The sequence below is a fragment of the Ziziphus jujuba genome, chromosome 2 (genome assembly GCF_031755915.1).
Source record: "Ziziphus jujuba cultivar Dongzao chromosome 2, ASM3175591v1".
Classification (NCBI taxonomy): Eukaryota; Viridiplantae; Streptophyta; class Magnoliopsida; order Rosales; family Rhamnaceae; genus Ziziphus; species Ziziphus jujuba.
Window position 1 is genome coordinate 31,366,551 of NC_083380.1, and position 19,529 is coordinate 31,386,079.

The 19,529-nt window shown below is 31.1% G+C and overlaps 3 protein-coding genes, 1 non-coding gene and 1 pseudogene across 4 annotated transcripts in view; 3 read left to right on the forward strand and 2 right to left on the reverse strand.

The window, feature by feature from the left end:
• LOC107419578 (disease resistance protein RPV1) overlaps positions 1-11,298 on the forward strand; it is a 35,912-nt gene extending 24,614 nt beyond the window's left edge. The window contains exon 4 of the mRNA XM_060815084.1: positions 10,738-11,298. Coding sequence (XP_060671067.1) covers positions 10,738-11,298 — 561 coding nt within the window. The remainder of the gene's footprint in view (positions 1-10,737) is intronic.
• Positions 6,343-7,917, forward strand: LOC125422725 (disease resistance protein RPV1-like). Its single transcript, XM_060814043.1, has 2 exons — positions 6,343-6,850; positions 7,123-7,917. The coding sequence occupies exons 1-2, from the start codon at positions 6,354-6,356 to the stop codon at positions 7,571-7,573; spliced, it is 948 nt and encodes a 315-aa protein (XP_060670026.1). The 5' UTR covers positions 6,343-6,353; the 3' UTR covers positions 7,574-7,917.
• LOC112491891 (small nucleolar RNA Z122) lies at positions 9,639-9,720 on the reverse strand. The gene has a single exon (XR_003056229.1). It is a non-coding gene; the product is annotated as a small nucleolar RNA Z122 (small nucleolar RNA).
• Positions 11,299-11,820: 522 nt separating the features above from the next.
• Positions 11,821-14,545, forward strand: LOC112491795 (uncharacterized). Its single transcript, XM_060814042.1, has 2 exons — positions 11,821-12,363; positions 12,636-14,545. Exon 2 carries the CDS (start codon positions 13,346-13,348, stop codon positions 14,423-14,425), a length of 1,080 nt encoding a protein of 359 aa, XP_060670025.1. The 5' UTR covers positions 11,821-12,363; positions 12,636-13,345; the 3' UTR covers positions 14,426-14,545.
• Positions 14,546-17,775: 3,230 nt separating this feature from the next.
• Positions 17,776-18,775, reverse strand: LOC125422728 (uncharacterized; annotated as a pseudogene).
• Positions 18,776-19,529: the final 754 nt, after the last annotated feature.

Sequence of the window (19,529 nt, forward strand, 5' to 3'; positions counted from 1 at the left end):
AATGTGTTAATTTTAACTTTCTCTCTCTATCTTTTATTTCTTTATGCTCCTTCTACGAAATAAGAACCCAAACTCTCTCTCTCTTTCTCTTATGTCTGCATTTCTTTTTTACTCTTAAAATTCTATAAAAAACTTAACAAAAAAGATTGAAAAAATGTCAATAAACCGACATTTTGTCGATAAAAGCATCGGCTTTGACTATTTTCATTTTTTTTTTTTGAATCTTTCATCAATTTTGAATAGAATTTCTAAAGTAAAAAAAAATTAAAAAATTTACAAAAAAGGTAGCAATAAAATTAAAAACTTTTCTGTAAACCGATGCTTTTTTGTTGATAAAAATGTCCACTTTGACCCCTTCTAATTTTTTTTCTTTTTTGCATCTTTGGTCAATTTTTTTTTTTTGATAAATTTGAATGTGTTAATCTTAACTTTCTCTCCCTATTTTTTACTTCTTTATGCTCCTTGTACGAAATAATTGCCCAAACTCTCTCTCTCTCTTTCTCTTGTGTCTGCATTTCTTTTTCACTTTTGAAATTCTATAAAAAATTAAAAAAAAAAAAGATTGAAAAAATTTCAATAAACCGACGTTTTGTTGAAAAAAGCATCGGCTTTGACCCTTTTTTTTTTTTTTGGGTCTTTCATCAATTTTGAATAGAAGTTTTAAAGTAAAAAAGAATTAAAACATTTGCAAAAAAAGTAGCAATAAAATTAAAAATTTTTCTATAAACCGATGTTCTTTTCTTCATGAAAATGTCCACTTTGACACTTTCTAATTTTTTTTTTTTTTTTGTCTTTGTTCATTTTTTTTTTGATAAATTTGAATGTGTTAATTTTAACTTTCTTTCTCTATCTTTTATTTTTTTATGCTCCTTCTACGAAATAACGGCCCAAACTCTCTCTTTCTCTCTCTCTCTTATGTCTGCATTTCTTTTTCACTCTTAAAATTCTATAAAAAATTAACCAAAAAGATTGAAAAAATTTCAATAAACCGACGTTTTTGATAAAAGCATCGGGTTTGATCATTTTCCTTCTTTTTTTTTTTTTGTCTTTAATCAATTTTGAATAGAATTTTTAAAGTAAAAAAAATTAAAAAATTGACAAAAAAGGTAGCAATAAAATGAAATTTTTTTCTATAAACCGATGCTTTTTTGTTGATAAAAATATCTACTTTGACCCTTTTTAATTTTTTTGTTTTTTGGTCTTTGGTCAATATTTTTTTTTTTTGAGAAATTTGAATGAGTTAATTTTAACGTTCTCTCTCTATCTTTTATTTCTTTATGCTCCTTCTACGAAATAAGGGCCCAAACTCTCTCTCTTTCTCTTGTGTCTACATTTCTTTTTTCACCTCTAAAATTCTATAAAAACATTAACAAAAAAGATTGAAAAAGTTCAACAAATCGACATTCTGTTGATAAAAGCATCGGCTTTGACCATTTTTTTTTTTGGTTTTTAATCAATTTTGAATAGAATTTTTAAAGTACAAAAAATTTTAAAAATTTTGAAAAAATTAAAAAATTAACAAAAAAGGTAGCAATAAAATTAACATTTTTTCTATAAACCCATACTTTTTTGTTGATCAAAATGTCCACTTTGACCCTTTTTAATTTTTTTTTTTTTTGGTCTGTGGTCATTTTTTCGTTTTGGATAAATTTGAATGTGTTAATTTTAATTTTCTTTCTCTACCATTTATTTCATTATGCTCCTTCTACAAAATAATGGCCCAAACTCTCTCTCTCTTTCTCTTGTGTCCGCATTTCGTTTTCACTCTTAGAATTCTATAAAAAATTAACAAAAAAGATTGAAAAAATTTCAATAAACCGAGGTTTTGTCGATAAAAGCATCGGCTTTGACCATTTTTATTTTTTCTTTGGCTCTTTAAGCAATTTTGAATAGAATTTTTAAAGTAAAAAAAAATTTAAAAATTATGAAAAAATTAAAAAAATTGACAAAAAATGTAGCAATAAAATTAAAAATTTTTAAACAAACCGATGTTTTCTTGTTGACAAAAATGTCCACTTTGACCCTTTGTTAATTTTTTTATTTTTTGTCTTTTGTCATTTTTTTTTTGATAAATTTGAATGTGTTATTTTTAACTTTCTCTCTCTATCTTTTATTTCCTTATGCTCTTTCTACGAAATAACGGCCCAAACTCTCTCTCTCTGTCTTTTGTGTCTGCATTTCTATTTCACTCATAAAATTCTGTAAAAAATTAACAAAAAAGATTGAAAAAAATTCAATAAACCGACATTTTGTTGATAAAAGCTTTGGCTTTGACCATTTTCATTTTTTTTCCGTCTTTAATCAATTGTGAATAGAATTTTGAAAGTAAAAAAAAATTAAAAAATTATGAAAAAAATTAAAAAATTTACAAAAAAGGTAGCAAAAAAATTAAAATTTTTTCTATAAAACGATGCTTTTTTGCTGATAAAAATGTCCACTTTGACTCTTTCTAATTTTTTTTTTCTCTTTGGTCAAAATTTTTTTTTTTGGGATAAATTTGAATGTGTTAATTTTAACTTTCTCTCTCTATCTTTTATTTCTTTATGCTCCTTCTACAAAATAAGGACCCAAACTCTCTCTCTATCTTTCTCTTATGTCTGCATTTCTTTTTTACCCTTAAAATTCTATTAAAAAATTAACAAAAAAGATTTAAAAAATTTCAATAAACCGATGTTTTGTTGATAAAAGCATTGGCTTTGACTATTTTCATTTTTTTTTGGATCCTTAATCAATTTTGAATAGAATTTCTAAAGTAAAAAAAAAATTAAAAAATTATGAAAAAATTAAAAAATTTACAAAAAAGGTAGCAATAAAATTAAATTTTTTTCTATAAACCGATGCTTTTTTGTTGACAAAAACGTCTACTTTGACCCTTTTTAATTTTTTTTTTTGGTCGTTGGTCAATATTTTTTGGGGATAAATTTAAATATGTTAATTTTAACTTTCTCTCTCTATCTTTTACTTCTTTATACTCCTTCTACGAAATAATGGCCCAAACTCTGTCTCTTTCTCTTGTATCTGCATTTCTTTTTCACTCTTAAAATTCTATAAAAAATTAACAAAAAAGATTGAAAAAATTTCAATAAACCGACGTTTTGTTGGTAAAAACATCGGCTTTGACCATTTTCATTTTTTTTTTTTGGTCTTTAATCAATTTTGAATAGAATTTTTAATGTAAAAAAAAATTAAAAAATTTTGAAAAAATTAAGAAATTTACAAAAAAGCTAGCAATAAAATTAAAATTTTTTTCTGTAAACCGATGTTTTTTTGTTGATAAAAATGTCCAATTTGATCCTTTCTAATTTTTTTTTTTTTGCGTCTTTGGTCAATTTTTATTTTTTGATAAATTTGAATGTGTTAATCTTAACTTTCTCTCTCTATCTTTTATTTCTTTATGCTCCTTCTACGAAATAACGGCCCAAACTCTCTCTCTCTTTCTCTTGTGTCTGCATTTCTTTTTCACTCTTAAAATTCTTAAAAAAATTAACCAAAAAGATTGAAAAAGTTTCAATAAACCCATGTTTTGTGATAAAAGCATGGGCTTTGACTATTTTCATTTTTTTTTTGGGTCTTTAATCAATTTTGAATAGAATTTTTAGAGTAAAAAAAATTAAAAAATTGACAGAAAAGGTAGCAATAAAATGAAATTTTTTTCTATAAACCGATACTTTTTTGTTGATAAAAATGTCTACTTTGACACTTTTTAATTTGTTTTTTGGTCTTTGGTCAATTTTTTTTTTTGATAAATTTGAATGTGTTAATTTTAACATTCTCTCTCTATCTTTTATTCCTTTATGCTCCTTCTATGAAATAATGGCCCAAACTCTCTCTCTCTTTCTCTTGCATCTGCATTCCTTTTTCGCTCTTAAAATTCTATAAAAAATTAACAAAAAAGATTGAAAAAATTTCAATAAACCGATGTTTTGTTGAAAAAAGCATCGGCTTTGACCATTTTCTTTTTTTTTTTCGTCTTTAATCAATTTTGAATAGAATTTTGAAAGTAAAAAAAAAATTAAAAAATTATGAATAAAATTAAAAATTTACAAAAAAGGCAGCAATAAAATTAAAATTTTTTCTATAAAACGATGCTTTTTTGTTGATAAAAATGTCCACTTTGACCCTTTCTAATTTTTTTTTCTCTCTTTGGTCAATTTTTTTTTTTTGGGGGATAAATTTGAATGTGTTAATTTTAACTTTCTCTCTCTATCTTTTATTTCTTTATGCTCCTTCTACGAAATAATGGCCCAAACTGTGTCTCTTTCTCGTGTGTCGGCATTTCTTTTTCACTCTTAAAATTCTATAAAAAATTAACTAAAAAGATTGAAAAAATTTCAATAAACCGATGTTTTGTTGAAAAAAGCATCGGCTCTGACCTTTTTTTTTTTTTTTTTTTGGTCTTGAATCAATTTTGAATAGAAGTTTTAAAGTAAAAAGAAAATTAAAAAATTTGCAAAAAAGGTAGCAGTAAAGTTAAAATTTTTTCTAGAAACCGATTTTTTTTCTTGATGAAAATGTCCACTTTGACCCTTTCTAACTTTTTTTTTTTTGGGGACTTTGGTCATTTTTCTTTTTTTTGATAATTTTGAATGTGTTAAGTTTAACTCTCTCTCTATCTTTTATTTCTTTATGCTCCTTCTACGAAATATCGATCCAAACTCTCTCTCTCTTTCTCTTGTGTCTGCATTTCTTTTTCACTCTTAAAATTCTATAAAAAAAATTAACCAAAAACATTGAAAAAATTTCAATGAACCGATATTTTGTGATAAAAGCATCGGCTTTGACCATTTTCTTTTTTTTTTTTTGGGTCTTTAATCAATTTCGAATAGAATTTTTAAAGTAAAAAAAAAATTATGAAAAAATTAAAAAATTTACAAAAAAGGTAGCAACAAAATGAAATTTTTTTTTATAAACCGATGCTTTTGTGTTGATAAAAATGTCAACTTTGACCCTTTCTAATTTTTTTTTTGTCTTTTTTCAATTTTTGTTTTTTTGGACAATAGTATCACCTTTTAATTTTTTTTTTTATCTTTGATCAATTTTTTTTTGTATCCTCTCTCTCTCTCTCTCCATCTTTTATTTCTTTGCTCATTCCACGAAACAATGATGCAAATTCTCTCTCTCTATTTCTCCTTCATAAAAAAATTTTAAAAAAATTCTTATAAATCAATGCTTATCGAAAAAAATTGACTTTGACTTTTTTATTTTTTTATTTATGATCAATTTTTTTTATCTCTCTGTCCGTATCTGTATTTCTCTTTCTCTTTTTTAAAATTCCATAAAAAAATTTTTAAAAAATTCCTATGAAGCTTTTATTTGACTTTTTTATTTTTTTTTTAATTTTTGATCAATTTTTTTTTATCTCTCTGTCTGTATCTGTATTTCTCTTTCTCTTTTTTAAAATTCCTTAAAAAAAATTTTAAAAAATTCCTATAACCTGAAGCTTTTATTTGACTTTTTAATTTTTTAATTTTTGATCAATTTTTTTTATCTCTCTGTCTGTATCTGTATTTCTCTTTCTCTTTTTTAATATTCCATAAAAAAATTCCTATAACCTGAAGCTTTTATTTGACTTTTTTTATTTTATTATTTTTGATCAATTTTTTTTATCTCTCTGTCTTTGTATTTCTCTTTTTCTTTTTTAAAATTCCATAAAAAAATTTAAAAAAAATTCCTATAAGCTGATGCTTTTATTGGTAAAATCATCGACTTTGACTTTTTCAATTTTTTTATTTGGTATCCACTCTCTCTCTGTTTCTCTCTCTATTTTTTATTTCTTTATGCTCCTTCTACGAAATAACAGCCCAAATTCTCTCTCTCTTTCTCTTCTGTCTGTATTTCTTTTTCACTCTTAAAATTCTATAAAACATTAACAAAAAAGATTGAAAAAATTTCAATAAACCAACATTTTGTTGATAAAAGCATCGGCTTTGACCATTTTCATTTTTTTTGGTCTTTAATCAATTTTTTTATGGTAAATTTGAATTTAATAATTTTGAATAGAATTTGTAAAGTAAAAAAAAAATTAAAAAATTATGAAAAAATTAAAAAATTTACAAAAAAGGTAGCAATAAAATTTAAAAATTTTCTATAAACCGATGCTCTTTTGTTGATAAAAGTGTCGACTTTGACCCTTTCTAATTTTTTTTTTTTGGGGATAAATTTGAATGTGTAAATTTTAAATGGTACTTTTAAAGCACCAAAAAAAAAAAAATTATAAAAGAAAAATATCATCTAATTGTCAACTTTAGCATCTTCAAGGCATCTTCAAGGAAGTTACATTAGCCAATATCCCCATATATATATATATATATATATAAGTAAAGCTGAGGGGAGGCTAAAATATTGCAGTTACCATGGCTAACTCGGTTGCCACTACCTCTCTTTTAGCCAATGCCCCTGGAACTCAACATGATGTTTTCTTGAGTTTCAGAGGCTCAGATATCCGAAGCAATTTCAAAGGCCATCTTTACAAAGCCTTAGACCAGAAGGGAATTCATACTTTCGTTGACGAAAATCTCGATAAGGGAACTGAAATTTCTCCTACACTTATCACAGCAATTAGAAAATCAAAGATATCCATCATCATCTTCTCCAAACACTATGCATATTCACCATGGTGTTTGGATGAACTGGTAGAGATCCTCAAATGTAGGGAATCTTTTCGACAATTGGTTTGGCCAGTCTTCTTCTATGTGAATCCTTCCGAAGTAAGAAATCACAGAGGAAATTTTGGGATTGCTTTAGCTAAATACAAAGGAAGTTCGAAGATTAAGTACAAAGAAAAGCTTCCCAACTGGAAGGCTACTTTGACCAAGGCTTCCAATCTAGCTGGATGGCATTTATCCAAGGGGTATGTGCATTTCCTTATGCTATTCTCAAACATTTTCACTACTTGAAAATGTAATTAATTAATTGATCCCCTGTTTTTATACATTAAACTTGCAGTTGTCTTTTCTTTACCACATGAATTTTAATCACAACATGGTTAAAATCTTTTATTTTGTGCATGATACTTTAGTTATAAGATTTTATACTTCTTGACACGCAGTTAACACGTCGTTTGCTATGATAGTTACTCATATATAAACTCTTTCTTTCAATGGTATTTTTCTTGATGGGCAGAGAAGATGAATCTCAACTTGTCCATGAAATTGTGAAAGCCACATTGAGCAAATTGAATCGTAAAATTCTACATGTTACCAACTACCCAGTTAGAATTGAAGTAGAATTGGGTCCTTTAATAGGTATTGCTAAGAAAGGTGTGAGAGCCATAGGTACCTTTGGAACCTGTGATGCTCGGACTCTTCAAAATTACCAAAGCACCCGTGTAGACTATACACAACACAACACGGACAAGGGTGCAGAATCCATTTCGGATATACCATTGGAAAAATGGATGCGGCTGTTTCGTACAATCAACATCTACAGAGCTGAAGAAAATAAAGAATCTATCCATGGAGAAAAAAAAGAGAGAAAAAAGAGAGAAAAAAACATCTGTAAAGAGAAGAAAAAAGAAAGAGATGGAAAAGAGATTAAAAAAAAGGATCCATGGCTGCATAAAGAGAGAAAATAGAGATTCCTACTGGCTAAGCTTCCATGGTGGAATTGGAAAGAGAAGAGAGAGGAGAAAGGTTTGAAGAAAAGCATAGGAAAAAGAAGAAGAAAAGCATCGGGCATTGAAGAAACGTGCAGAATTGTCGATCTTCTTCTGTATAAGGAATATGTGTGCTATGTAAATTGTAGTATACCGTGATACTGTAATATTATACTTACCATAGTTGTTGATGTATTCCCATACCAGTTTCAACATACTCTGTATATATAGTTGCTACAGGTTATGAGGATTATTAAGCCTTTGTATTACACTCTCTATAACTTTTATATTCTGTACATTATTAATGTAACTTTAGAAGCTTTAAGAAGAAAATGCACACCTAACCTGTTAATTACCGTATTTTTACTATTATTTTATTAATTTTATATTAAATAAAAATTAGATAAAAAATAATTTTTTTGGCTCCAAATGAGATAATAAATTATTGTTTTTAATTTTTTTTTTTTATCAATGCATTTAACATTGGGAAGAGATGACATTCAAGGTTGCATTTTGTACGCAAGATAAGTTCGAATCGGACAGGATAGAATAGTACAGTTCCGTGTTTGACATAGTTCCAAATTGAATGATGGACTAATTGTCCCCCGTTTGGTGCAAAATTAGACTGGATTAGACTATTTTGTAATTTTTTTTAAAAAAGTGAAAAATTTAAAAGTTATATTTATATTTACAACAAAAATATGTTATATTTTTCAGAGATATGTGTCCTATTTTAGTTGATTACATGATTTTTATAATGATTATTTGTTGTAATTTTGTTGATGGTATCAAGCATCAAACTTCCAAGTGTTGTTAATTTACAACTAGAATTAATGTTATTTATATTAACTAAAGATAACAATAATTTATTGGTATTTAAAACTAGAATTATAAAATATGTTCTGTTTGGCCATTCTTCATCAAATTTATATCTTTTATAAATATGTTTTCTTTGGCCTTTCTTCATGAAATTTATATGTTTTCTTTGGCGGAGAAAAAAATTTAAAATAATTCATTGTTTTAAATAAACTTCTTTATCCTGGAATTGGGAGAAGTATGCAGAAAAAATATATATTATGCAATTTGAACGCAACTTAAGAAAACTAATAATAAGAAAAAGTCAGAATAGATCAAAGACATGTTATTTGCAATACGACTCCACAAGCTCAAAATTAAAACAAGAACAACCATTGAGTAAAGAGTGGGATTTAGTTGCTTCAACATTTTCCAACTTTTGAAATAAATTCTAAAATAATTTTCTCATTTGAAAGAACTTGCTTACTGAGCAAAGCGTGTGGTTAGCTACACAGGTTCCAAGTCGGACCATACTAATTAGACTTCTCTTGCTAATGGCTTCCCCATCCACTGAATATATTACAAAATTACAGCCCCCCATTCAGTAGCTTCTATGGCTCTCCATTGCATCCATGGTAGCTCACTACAAGATTTCGAAGTTATAAACTACTTTCCCCAATCCAGTCTTCTAGCTCACTTAAATAAAGTTTTCTTTGTTCTTTTCAATTTGAATGTGGTCTTCACCATAGTTCTCACATGTGAATTCAATTGAGGATGCTGGAAAATATTAATATGTCAAAAATCACTGCAGTGGATGCTAGTAGCAATAAATACCAAGGGGAGCAAAACCTTTTTCCAGCTGACATTGAACCATTGACTTGTTTCACAAACAATAAAGTTTACCTGAACACATTATCAAAAGGAAAGAAAAGGCATCTAAGCACGAGTATCAGAAGTTGCTGGTGTTAAGCTAATGCTAAATTGTAAGCAACTAAGTAGAAATTGCAATGTCAAATTAGTGAATACTAATGATTAACCTGCTTGCGTACCACTAGCAATGTTAACACGGTTCTTTAACAAGGATACCTGCAACAAATGTAAGGGAAAGTATTACAAACAATGAAGCATAAAATCCATCTTTTATAACTTTAAAAACAAAAATAGCAAGTGCAATGATGGATTTTGGAAACAGAAAGGATGGTGTGCCTCAATGAAAACTTCCAAGTAAAATTAATACCTTATCATGAAGGTTGCGATCAGACTGACGTGCAAATAGACAACTCAGCATTGCTGATGCATTTGATAATTATGTATTCGCATCATCTCCCAAAATCCAGAGTAATACCAGAAAGATGCTAGTAAACCTAGCCTTGAAAAATTTTAAATTATTACATGAAATCATATAATATTTTCATTTGTAATTAAAAAAAAAAAAAAATGAATAGCTATACTTGGAACTCCCTTAAAATGATTTGAGCATAAGAGGAAATGATTAAGGATGTAGAAAACAAGAACCAGAACACAATAACTAGTACATAAATATTGATTATTAAAGAAATCATGGCTCAGTTCATTCTACGCAGAAACTCCACTTTAAATTGTAGACATAAAGTTAACTGAGAAGAAAAGCGTAATGAGGAAGCTCTATGAAAGATGAACAGCCTTAATTCTGCATGAGTTCTAGAGATAGAAATCCTCCGATATTACAAATATAGAACAGAAGAAACCCTGTTTTCATTTGTTACAATCAGCTCCCAAATTTTGCTAAAATTATACTGTAAAGCACAGAAATAGAAACAGAGGGGGAAAAGAAAAAAGAAAAAGAAAAAAAAAAGAATTGTTTTTTGTTAAAAAGTTTAATCTTTTACTTCATACCACAAAAAGATATATCATTATTTGAACAATAAGAGATGCAAGATTCGAAATTTCAAAACATTTAACACCATACACGACAGCATAAACAAAGAGAAAGTGAAAATTGGGGTCCCTGCAAATAAGCAGTAGAGATTTAAGAAGTGATGGAAAATTGGGTTCCTTGCAAATCGAAGCCCTAATTTTGCGTATCAAAACCCTAAATTTTGCAGATATAAATCAAGCCCTAATTTTTGCAAATCAAAGATACAAAAAACACATTGAACACGAAGAAGAAGAAATAAGATGAAGGAGAATTGTAGAGGTGCAGGGTAGGAGTAAGAATCAGCAAGAGAGAGGAGAGCTTCGGCAATGAAGGATGGAATAAGAATCATACTAACCGGCCATGTTTGTTCCTCGAAGAAACTTCAAAACTACATCTTGGTTTTGTGCAATTAAAAGAAATGCTACTATTTGATATTCTGGGTGACACAGAGTTAAAGGTTGGCAACATTCATGGAGGCATCAACATCATAAGGGATAGGCTTTGCCACAAAAGAGCACTTGTAGTTCTCGACGATGTTGATCAACTAGATCAGTTAGAGACATTAGCTGGAGGGCACGAGTGGTTTGGTTTAGGAAGAAGAATCATCATAACAACTAGAAATAGACATCTGCTAGCCACTCATGGAGCCAATGGAATATATGAGGTCCGGGGGTTAAATCATCATGAAGCTCTTGAACTTTTCAGTTGGAATGCTTTTAAAAGCAATGAACCTGCTGAAGAGTGTCTTATGCTCTCAAATTTTGCTATTCAGTACACTAGTGGCCTTCCATTAGCTCTTGAAGTATTGGGTTCCTTCCTTTGTTGTAGGACAAGACATCAATGGCAAAGTACCATACATAACATAGGGAAGAAACCAGACAAGAAGTTATATGAAATACTTAGAATAAGTTATGATGCTTACAAGATAATAAGTAGTCTATTTTCTTGGATATTGCACGTTTCTTTGTGGGAGAGGACAGAGATTACGTTATTAAAGTACTTGGGAGTATAAATTTTTGCCCAATAATTGGAATTGGAGTTCTAGTTGATATATCTCTTGTAAAGATAGAGTCCAACAAGCTGAGAATGCATCACTTGATACAAAAAATGGGCAAGGAAATTGTTCGCCGAGAATCCCCTGAAGTTGGCAAGCACAGTAGATTATGGTCTGCAAATGACGTTTTCTTTCAGAAAACACTGTAGAATAATCTGTTAAAAAGTAAAATAATAATTATCATAAAAATAATTTGTAATTTTATGGCAAAGTATTAGTGAAAGAATGATGGGATGAATTAAGCAAGGAAGCATCATTAGCCTTATCCATTAAGCCGCTTTTGTTGACTAAGTGGAAGAGAGGACAAATTCAATTTGAACCCTACTACTTTAGAAGAAGTCAAGTTCAGTTTAAACTCTACTTTAGAAGAATTCAATTTCAAGTTGAACACCACCAAAGGAGAATTCAATTTCAATTTGAACTCCACCACCCCTACTCCTCTATATATAAGCATATAAGTCTATTGTAAAATTTGATCCCATTTTGATCCCATATTTTGTAATGAAGAGGGAACCTTAGTTCTCTTCCTCTCAATTGTATTGTCTCGGGTCCACTATTTCTATTTTATCCAAATCTCCAATTTTAAATATATTTTTGCATATTATCCAACATAATTTACATTCTCTGTCTAATAATTTCTAAAAGGATTTTGTTGATATATTGTTGTTTTGATGCAAAATTAGATTACTTTTTTTTGTTTTTTATTTTACTCCTAACATATGAAGTTCTCTCCTCTTAACATATTAAAGAACCATTAGGATTGCAGGCATTATGCTGAAGTTGCTTGAACAGCGAACTCTATACTTGAATGATAAATCACTCAAGAAAATGGAAAGGTTCCGCTTGCTCGTATTTGATAATGTAGTCCTTTCTACAACCATTAATTGTGTTCCCAATGATTTAAGGTTTATTGAAATTCCTGGATACCAATTTCCAACCTTCACCTTCAATTGTGGTCTGAAACAACTTGTCATACTAAGCATGCCTCACAGCCATATCCGTGAATTCGGGAAAGGATTCAGGGTACTATTTGATTTTCAATCTACAATAATTTCATTGTTATGTGATTGATAGTCGATTTCCATATCTATATATATATTGTTGCAAACATAATATGTGAATATATGTAAATACATGTGGACAATTTAATACAAAATAAATAAAATTAAATACAAAATAAGTAAAACATTATAGAACCTGTAGGGTCCTTGAAATTGATCTGCTTTCTAGAAAGGTTGACCGAGGTCTGTGTGATACCACAATGTTCTTAAGACGTTTTATGCCCACCGGTGCAGGAGTTTTGTAGTAAACGTCTCCCAGGATACAACGGCTGCAAAAACTTTCAGATTCAGCACCTCTGAAGCTTTTCTCTTCGAACTATCTGAGTACCTTCCCTTTATCACTGTTTTTTGTTCTCTCTCATTCAACTCCAAAAAAATCCCTTTTTTTTTTTTCTTATTTTCTGTAAAAAAACTGTAGAAACGTTATCAAAGAACGTGTAAGTAACCAACTCTAAACAACAAAGAGTTGTAAAGAAAAATTCTTAAGAAAAATTCCTGACTTATCAACCGTCCCAAATCTTGAGAAATTGTTGCTTAGCCATTGTTCAAATTTAGTTGAGATTCATCAGTCTGTCGGATATCTGACAGGGCTAGTTACTTTGGAACTTGAATCCTGCAGCACCCTTAGAAGTTTTCCAAGCAATTTGATGTCTAAATCTTTACAACACTGAATTTCAGAGGCTGCTCAATTTTCGAGAATTTTCCCAATATTGTTCACAAGATGAAACACTTGGACTGTCTAGATTTATATGGGACTGCTATCAAAGAGTTGCCTTCGTCAATGGAGCTTTTGGTAGGGCTTAGAAAGTTCAGCTTATTCTCTTGCGTTGAGCTTATGTTTATTCCAACTAACATTTATAAACTACTGAATCTTGAACATCTTCTTCTTGGTGATTGCTCAAAACTCTCCAAGTTTCCAAAGAATATCACATTCTCAAAGTTTGATGAACTCTTGCATAGTCCAACCAAAACTCTTTCCTCTTGTCATTCAAACATGTGGTAGTTTTGAATTTCCCAATTTAAAGTCCCTCAATCTTGAAAACTGTAATCTTTCAGAAGTAGATCTCCTCGTGAATCCTTACAGTTTTTCCAAGCTTGAAAGCTTAAATCTAGCTAGAAACAAGTTTCTCAGACTTCCCTCCTTTCGCAAGCTTTTTAACCTTTCAGATCTTAATTTATCCAAATGCGAACTGCTCTGGGAAATTCCAGAGCTTCCACAGTTTGTGTTGAAACTAGATGCAAGTGACTGCAAGTTATTGGTTGAGACTCATGATCAGATCATGGCCAAGATCATATCCAATGATGTGGTCAATGTCACAACCAATAAGCTGCAACATTTCGTATGGTACTCTGAAATCAAAGTTATACTACCAGGAGATGATATTCCAAACTGGTTTACCAATAAGCAAGAAGGGAAATCTATATCCATCCTTCTATATCCTGATATACTGAGGAAATTGAGTGGGGTTATCATTTGTGCTGTACTTCAAGTGGAGAGTGTCGAACTTATGTTGCCATTAGAAGTTTTGAGAAATGATCCTCTTCATACAAGGATTCTTGAAAGAAAAGTCCTATTAAAACCAGGGAATATGCAACCTTTTTATCTCCCTGCTAGTGTTATTTTCCAGTTGTTTTCTCCATTGGATATTAGCAAATGCAGGGTCTCATTTTCTGACTCGAAGAGATCAACAAAAGTTGTCACTAGGTGTGGGATTTATATATTGCAAGATGATGAAGATGAGACCGGGATTCATAAAGTACTCTCAAACAGGTCATTTTGGCGAAAAATGCAGTTTGAACAAGAAGAACCATTTGTAGTATCACATTCTTCTGATGATCATTTAGACGTGCCTGATCAGCCTGATCTTAATGACCCAACACCAAGTAAGAGATGCTTTGCTAATTTTGCTTATCAAGACCCCCAGACCATGTGGAGTTTACGTCCGGGGGAAAGGCGTTTTAACTTCGTCAAAAATTCTTTGGTTAATATTGTTGGTACATGGCCTTTTGACAATATGAACTAGCTGTTTTTCAATAGCTATTGGATTTCTTTTGGAAGCATGAAGCTCAGTCTAATTGAGAAATTCCTTAATATGTAATAGAAATCCTTATTCCACAGAAGTTACCTTTGGCAAATATCCGTATATATATATATTTATATAAAATAATAATAAACTTGGAAAAGGACACACTTCTGCAAAAACCCAGTGGGTAAACTACAATACTGCATTTTCCATTGCTAAAGTTGGCTGTTCTCTAGTACCTTTCTTTCTGGTGCCTGTGGAACTCAGCACGATGCTTTCTTGAGTTTCAGAGGCTCAAACACCCGACATAATTATACAAGGTCATCTTTACAAAGCGCCACTCAGTAGAAGGAATTAAGACTTCCATTGACGATGAGATCAAAAGGGTAGAAGAAATATCAGCCTCACTTATTGTCATTGAGGCTATTAAAGAATCAAAGATATCCATCATTATCTTCTCGAATAACTATACGGCTGCAACATAGTGTTAGGATGAATTGATCGAGATCCTCTAGTGCCAGGAATCATTTGGACAACTGGTTTGGTCAGTCTTCTTCAAAGTGAAGCCTTCTGTAGTAAGAAATCAAACAGGCTGTTTTGAAGAAGCATTAGCCAAGCAGAAAGAAACTTAAAATATGAATAAGGAAAAGCTACTTAAATAGAAGTTTGCTTTGAACAAAGCTTCCAATCTATCTGGATGGCATTTAGACAAAGGGTATGTACATTATAACTTATCCTTTTTTTTTATGCATGATGTTACAGTGCCCCTGCAGCATTTACCTTTCTGTAATTAATAATCTTAAAGAAAAAAAAAATTATTACAATTATTGGTATTTTTCTTAATGGGCAGAGATGAATCTTAACTGATCCAAAGAGTTGTTGAAGCTGCATTCAGCTAATTGAATCGTACACCTGTACATGTTAACAAGTACCCAGTTGAAATTGAAGACCACATTCAGGAACTGTATCAACTAATAGATGTTGGAAGTGGAAAGAATGATGTCAGGGTCATAAGAATCTATAGAATTGATGGTATCAGTAAGACCACAATACCAACAGCTGTTCTCGATAAATTTGCTGATGAATTTGAAGGTTCCAGCTTCCTTGCAAACGTCAAAGAAACTTGGAAGTAATATCTTGGTTTTGTTCAATGACAAGAAATGCTTCTTTTTGACATGCTTGGGGATAGCAGTGTAAAGGTTGGCAATACTTATAGAGGTATTAACATCATAAGGTATGCTTTGTCACAAAACAGTGCTCATTCTCAATGATGTTGATCAACTTATTCAGTTGGATTTGTTAGCTGGAGAAAATGAGAGGTTTGGCTCAGGAAGTAGAATCATCATACCTACCAGGAAGAAACACTTTCTAACCACTCATTGAGCTAATGAAACGTATGAGGTAGAAGGACTGGATCAATGGAAGATCTTGAACTCTTAAGTTGGAATGCTTTTAAGAGGAAGAGACCTGTAGAAGATCACTTCATGCTGTCATGTCTTCTGTAGAATTTGCTAGTGGCCTTCCATTAGCCCTTGAATATACACAATTTGGAAAAGAAACCAGAAAAGAAATTATATGAAACACTTTAAATGAGTTATGATACTTTATAAGATGATGACAAGGCTATTTTTCTTGATGTTTCATGTTTCTTTTTTGTTGGAGAGAACAAAGCCTATGTTATCAAAAAGCACTTGGGAAATGCAATTTGTGCCCAATCATTGGAATGGGAGTTCTTACGGATATGTCTCATAAGTTTAGAGTCTGGTGCCAAGAATCCCCTGAAGTTGGCAAACATACGTGGGAGATTATGGTCTGCAGATGATGTTTTTCTTGTATTCTCAGAAAACACGGCAACAGTCACGTACAAGCTCCTTGTAATAACTTGTAAAAGTATTAAAATATTGTCTTATACTCTGATTCCTAATATATCATTTGCTTTCCTCTGAACCATGTAGGGAACAAATTCAATTCAAGGCATTACAATGAGGTTGCCTGAACAGAGAACTCTGCATTTGAATGCTGGATCATTCAGAAAAATGAAAAGGCGACGACATGTTTGTAATGTAGTCCTTTCTGGTGCCATTGGATATCTTCCTAGTTTGTTAAAGGTTATTGACGTGTCCAGATATCAATTTCCCAGTCTTCCCTTCAATTCTGTTCAAAACAACTTGCCATTCTCAACATGCCTTATTGTCCTATGCATCATCTGTGGAAAGGATTCAAGGTATGCTTATTTTGTTAGTGGACTAGAATTTCCTACGTTGTTATGCACCTGATAGCTAATTTGCAAAGTTTTTTTTTTTTTTGGGGGCTTTTTTTTTCTTTTGTGTTTTTTTTGTTTTTTTGTTTTTTTTGTGTTTTTTTTGTTTTTTTTTTTTTTTGGATTTTTGTTTTTTTGTTTTTTTTTTTTTTTGTTTTTTGTTTTTTTGTGTTAAATATTTTGTTTGCAGCATTTTGAAAGATTAGTCATTCTTATGTCTTAAGAAAAATACCTGACCTGTCAACAGTCCCAAATCTTGAGGGTTTACTGCTTGACCGCTTTTAAGAGTCCAGTTGAAATTCATGTGTCCGTTGGGCATCTCAACAGGATGGTGACATGGAACTTCAATTCTGTAGAAACCTCCAGATGCTGTCACTTATCAGATTACTGTCCTTTTATACTTTAACTTAACTTGTTATGGTGACTTTTATTATTTCATAAATGAAATTATAATGACCAAAAACTAAAAAATGACAGTGCTAGCAGCGCATTTTAAAATGCAAAGTAATTTTCAACATTCCTAAACAAAGTTTAGGAGGTATATAAATAAAAACATAGGTCTGCAATAATGTGTATATATATATATACTAGTGTCAGAATTTGGATTATCAGTATATTTTCACAGTAATCCCAATATATTGGAATCAAGACAAGCATATTAGGTCATGTTTTTCCCTCATTCCTAATAAAATATAAACTGCAATTCCAAGCAAGCGACTCAATGCCACAGAAAGAGAGAAAGTTGGCTAAGCTAGACACTTGCAAATATTTCTGTCAGTATAAAAGTAATGAAAGGAAGAAGAAATCAAAGGAGAGCCACTTGTTAAAGAGTGAAGTATGAAGTCAGCTATCATCGATCATTAGGGAGATAGACTTGCAGCCAAGTCTTCGAGCTATTTAAAGAGTTAAAGACAGCTTTATATACTGCCTAATCTATTTTTTTTTTTTTTTTTTGTTGGTGAAAATATATCCCGTCTAAACTTACTCTGACTGCTGTAGAACATGAGAGGATAAATATCATATCAATTTAAGCCTACAAAATACGATTAGGCCTAAACTAATAAATATCAGTTTTAGACATCCTAATAGATCATTTTCGCAGGTCTCCACCAATTTCTTGCATTAACAACTTGGAGCTGTCAACAATGCGCTTGCTATCAATATCTATGTCACGGTATAGCTCATGCCTATCTGCTGGCCTGAATGACCTTGATTCAGTAAGTGGTTTCTTAATCACTGATTTATCACACAACTCCTTTGCAGGCTGGACATGCTTCCACCAGAAATCAGAGAGTGCCATTTTCAACACATTCCCGTATTCTGCATCTCGTTTCATCTTGAATAAGCTTCTTCCTTTAGGAGTCCAAACTTAAAAGTGCATCCAATCCTTGTTCAATATTTCCATCAAACCATGAGCCTGTGGAAGACAGTGAAGAGCGATCCACCAGCAAAGGCAAGCATTGGCCATCGAATTGGCCATATCTGGTTTGAAGAAGTATGGACACTTAATCTGCACCAATCCTTGCGAACGCAAAGGCAATTCATAAACTATCCCATCTGGTGAAGTTCTAAGCCAATTATCTCCAGGGTTCTTATCCGCATTGCCATCTTGAAACTCCGGAGACACAACAGTATTTCCAGTTGACCTCTTGCAGAATTCAAGTGCTCCTTTCTCTTGTAAGTTGCTCTATAAAGTGGATAAGACACTAGCTTCACAATCAGAAAATGTCTCAATTGCTCCAATCTTCTCCAACCTGAGGTTGACTCTTCTTGGGGGCTGAAATCCAATAGCATCAAAAAAAGTGCTTGGTGTAAGTCTACGCGTTTCGCAGACTGAGAATCTCTACAAAGCTTCCCAGAATCTGGTTTTGACAAATTTTGGTTGCAGTAGTTCCTTCTTAAAAAAGCATTTGTCACAAGCAAAAATTAGTCAGATCAAATAGAAAAAAAACTAGAAGACACTCTGACAAACACACCAATTGTTAAGTAATAGTCTGTCTACCATGAGGACGTCTTAATGGAATTATGATGTGGACTCCAATGCATGCATTTTCATATATGCGGGCATATGGACACGTTTGAGTCCCCATGATAATTCCATAATTCCATCATATTGTCCTGATGTTAGAATTGCTATAACACACGCACACACCCACAAGTCAGATTACAGTAATATATTAAATCATGGAATATGTATTATATATATACACAGGATTACATGTAATTTGTCAAGGCAAGCCTGTGCAGAGGACTCCTACGCATAAGAGACTCCGACTATGCTTCTTCGTAATGAGAACCTCATTTTTATGAATGCCTCAGATTCTCTGTATCATGCCCCCCCCCCAAAAAAAAAAAAAAAAAAAAAAAAAAAAAAAAAAGGGGAAAATTAGTGCTGCCCAAAAAGGAAGAAATAAGGCACTAATAAGTGTAAAAAGAAGGTGAGGACGACAAAGGGAGAGTCTTCTTTTTCCTTCTTCATAAAATTTAGGGTCTAAGAAACGGCGACGTTTGCAACTTCTCCAATACGTGGGTAGACGTGTATTCCCTATTTTTGGCGTCTATTAGCAAATAATACCGCATGAAATTCACTTTGTACATTATTTTTTCATTATAATTTTTATAATGAAAAATATATTTTAATTGTATAGTGATGATGTTAAGAAGAAAGGGCCAAAAAAAAAAAAGAGAGAGAGAGAGAGAGAGAGAGAGAGAGAGAGAGAGAGAGAGAGAGAGAGAGAGAGAGAGAGAATAAGAGAGAAGGATTTTATAATAAATTAGTGAGATTAATGGAGTGTAAATTAAAATTTATGAGATTGAAATTTTAAGAAAGTCACATGCCTTTAA

Coding starts and splice junctions, on each gene's coding strand:
- LOC112491795 (XM_060814042.1), top strand. CDS start 13,346: ATGAACTCTTGCATAGTCCAACCAAAACTCTTTCCTCTTGTCATTCAA.
- LOC125422725 (XM_060814043.1), top strand. CDS start 6,354: ATGGCTAACTCGGTTGCCACTACCTCTCTTTTAGCCAATGCCCCTGGA. Junction 6,851..7,122: donor GGATGGCATTTATCCAAGGG/GTATGTGCATTT, acceptor CTTGATGGGCAG/AGAAGATGAATCTCAACTTG.